Genomic DNA, 2,947 nt, shown 5'->3' with positions numbered 1-2,947 from the left:
TTCGTCTCATGCTAAATTTATATTGATCTTTTAACTGTCAAGTGTACAATCATTCATAACTCACTTGGACTTTCTGTATTTTATTAAACATCTGATTAATTTTAACATATTTAACTTTTCATTCAACCATAAAATATATTGATCTAATATTAAAATTCAACTCAAGTTAACTCGAACTTAATTAACATCAACTTGATCAACTTCGATCCGAACCGATTGCACTAACAAACAAGGTATCTTTTTAACTTTTCTTTAAAAAAAATGCTTTTGACCGTTGATAATTAGGAGCACAGTTTGTTTTCCCCCCAAATTACTCTTTCTTTAACAAATGTACGAGATCAGGTTGTTGATGAGGCAATAGAGAGCGAGAGAGTGATATATGTTTAATCAAGTTGGTCAAAAGTCCCAGGTTTAAGAAATGGACAGATTCATTGTCTCCACCCTGAGAAGCTGACCAGAGTTCTTGTACAGCTACGACAAACTAATTATGAATATATAAAAACCTGCTGACAGCAAAACCAATAAACAGCTCAACCCAAGAAAAAGACAAGTGGACAACAAATCTTAGTTTACAGCAGAAGCAAACATTCTTACAGCTAATTGTTCAGGATCAGAAATGCTTCAGATGCCCTCTACCCACATACTAAAATAGTATATCGTGATGTGAAGTACTTGTACAAGTAACACCGATCTGAAAAATAATACTTTTAGTTCAGATTTAGACAAGTGTGCGATTGATCAATACTGATAACGTTGAGTCAGCAGCAGGAAATCACATCAGGGTGATGATTCCAAACTGAAACGTATAGAAACTGATTTTGTTTTTGTTTGTTTTTTCCATTTAGGAGAATAAGATATTTCCCGTTTTCCTTGCAATTATCACCGCCATTCTTCTTCTTCTTCTTCTCCTCCTCCTCTGTGTATATATTGCATCGTTAATCTATCTCTGGAGCGACCTTAATTCTAGCTGATGGATTCAGTTGTGGTGTTAATGGTGGTGGCTTTGGTGTGCGCTTCTCCTTGCCGAGGATATGTGTTCTACGTCGGCGGCCGGGGTGGATGGGTGGAGCACCCTCGCGAGAGCTACGGCAGCTGGGCAGGCCGGAATCGCTTCCAAGTCAACGACACGCTCGGTAATCAGTCTTTCGGTGACGAGTTTGATCGATCGGTAAGTTGATTTTGGTGGATTGTGTTGCGTGTAGTTTTCAGGTACCAGCAGGGGAATGACTCGGTGCTGGTGGTGACGGAGGCGGCCTTTGGGTCGTGCAATGCGACCGATCCAGGGCAGAATTTCACCGACGGCAGCACGTCGTTCCGGTTGGATCGCTCTGGACCGTTCTTCTTCATCAGCGGCGCGGCTGGGCATTGCGACATAGGGCAGAAGCTCGTGGTGGTGGTGCTGGCCATCAGGAACCACACGAACAGCAGTCCGCCGCCGGCGTTTCCCCCGGTGTCACCCACACCGCCACCGTTGGCTCCGTCTCCTTTGTCGCCCAGCGGGAGCACTCCGCCGCCAGTGTCACCGTTGGCTCCGTCTCCTTTGCCGCCCGGCGGGAGCACTCCGCCGCCAGTGTCACCGTTGGCTCCGTCTCCTTTGCCGCCCGGCGGGAGCACTCCGCCGCCAGTGCCACCGTTGGCTCCGCCTTTGCCCCCCGGCGGGGGTACTCCGCCTCCGTCTTCTGCGGCCAGTCCAAAATTTTCGGTTGGGTTTGCGATTGCTGTCATGGTTTGGGGCGGTGCAATTCTTGGATGAGTAATCAATTATGCGACGATATGAATTGGTGTGATTTATATTTTTGTGGTTTTGTATGTTTTTTTTCTCCATTTGAAACCGAAAATTATGAATAAATATAAACTGGTCTATATATATACAAATGCGCTAACATTGTGCGCGGCCAGCATGATATCAGGTTTTTTTATTTTTTTTATTTATTTAATTTTAAACTTTTGGTTATGCCCATCATATTTTACATTTAATGTTTAGAAGTTAGGTTACAGTATTAAATAAAAAATTTAAAAATAATTTTTTTAAGGTACTCGTAGGGTGTGCGTGCGATGTATCAAAACTATATATATACATATATATAATAATTTTATTCTGTAGACATCCACTTCGGACCTGTGCATTTTCATTCTTTTTTTGGCCTACGGGTATGCCATTTAATGTTTTAATTTTAGGGTTTAGGGGTTGAGTGTCGATCGCTCTCTCCTCTTCCTCTCTCATCTTCGATTCCCAGCGTCTACTACGTGTGCTCTTTGATGCGATCTTGTTCGACCCAATCTCTCTAATGCAAGGTAGAATTCTCCCGTTTCCTCTCCCCTTTGACCTCGACGAGACAGCGAGCTCTGGCCGAGGTCGCGTGTGCTCATGAGGCCGATTGTGGCCTCGCGTTTGTGCTTGTGAGGCCGGTCACAGCCTCACACTGTGCTTGTGAGGCCTATTGCAACCTCGCACTATGCTCGCGAGGCCTATCATGGCCTCGTTCTGTGTTGGTGAGGTCGGTTGCAACTTCACCTTGCAATCACGAAGTCTATCGTGGCCATGCACTGTGCTCGCAAGGTAAGTCACAGCCACGCATTGTGCTCTCAAGGTCGGCCATGGCCACACTATTAGAAGATGAAGAGCAAAAAATTATAACACTCAAGATGGGAGGAAATTACTTCTTCATTTCATGTCTAAATTGTTAAATCTATAGGGTATTTATAGGGTATACCCAAGATGTATCTACATAAATACATGAATCAATATTAAATGACATACATGCATCATCCAAAGAATCATTCATGAATCATCCAAAAGACCTCCAATATTCATGCACACAATATTAAATACTTAATTAATCTAGTTTATATTTTCAACATCCCCTCTTAAACTAGATTTATTACTCCAAGAAAAAAACGTAGCTTCTTGAAAACATCAAATTTCAACGGTTTCATGAAGATATCG

The 2,947-nt window shown here is 43.0% G+C and overlaps 1 protein-coding gene across 1 annotated transcript; it reads left to right on the top strand.

The window, feature by feature from the left end:
• The first annotated feature begins 857 nt into the window (after positions 1 to 857).
• On the top strand, positions 858 to 1,899 carry LOC122039692 (early nodulin-like protein 1). Its single transcript, XM_042599173.1, has 2 exons — positions 858 to 1,133; positions 1,203 to 1,899. Exons 1-2 carry the CDS (start codon positions 971 to 973, stop codon positions 1,751 to 1,753), a joined length of 714 nt encoding a protein of 237 aa, XP_042455107.1. The 5' UTR covers positions 858 to 970; the 3' UTR covers positions 1,754 to 1,899.
• Positions 1,900 to 2,947: the final 1,048 nt, after the last annotated feature.

The sequence above is a fragment of the Zingiber officinale genome, chromosome 2A, assembly GCF_018446385.1.
Source record: "Zingiber officinale cultivar Zhangliang chromosome 2A, Zo_v1.1, whole genome shotgun sequence".
Classification (NCBI taxonomy): Eukaryota; Viridiplantae; Streptophyta; class Magnoliopsida; order Zingiberales; family Zingiberaceae; genus Zingiber; species Zingiber officinale.
The sequence above is the reverse complement of the archived record's forward strand: the minus strand, read 5'-3'. Positions and strand labels throughout refer to the sequence as shown.

What these genes read in the sequence shown, in the direction of transcription:
- LOC122039692 (XM_042599173.1), top strand. Translation starts at nt 971, where the DNA reads ATGGATTCAGTTGTGGTGTTAATGGTGGTGGCTTTGGTGTGCGCTTCT. An exon ending in CCAAGTCAACGACACGCTCG is followed by an intron (nt 1,134 to 1,202) that starts GTAATCAGTCTT and finishes TGTTGCGTGTAG; the next exon opens with TTTTCAGGTACCAGCAGGGG.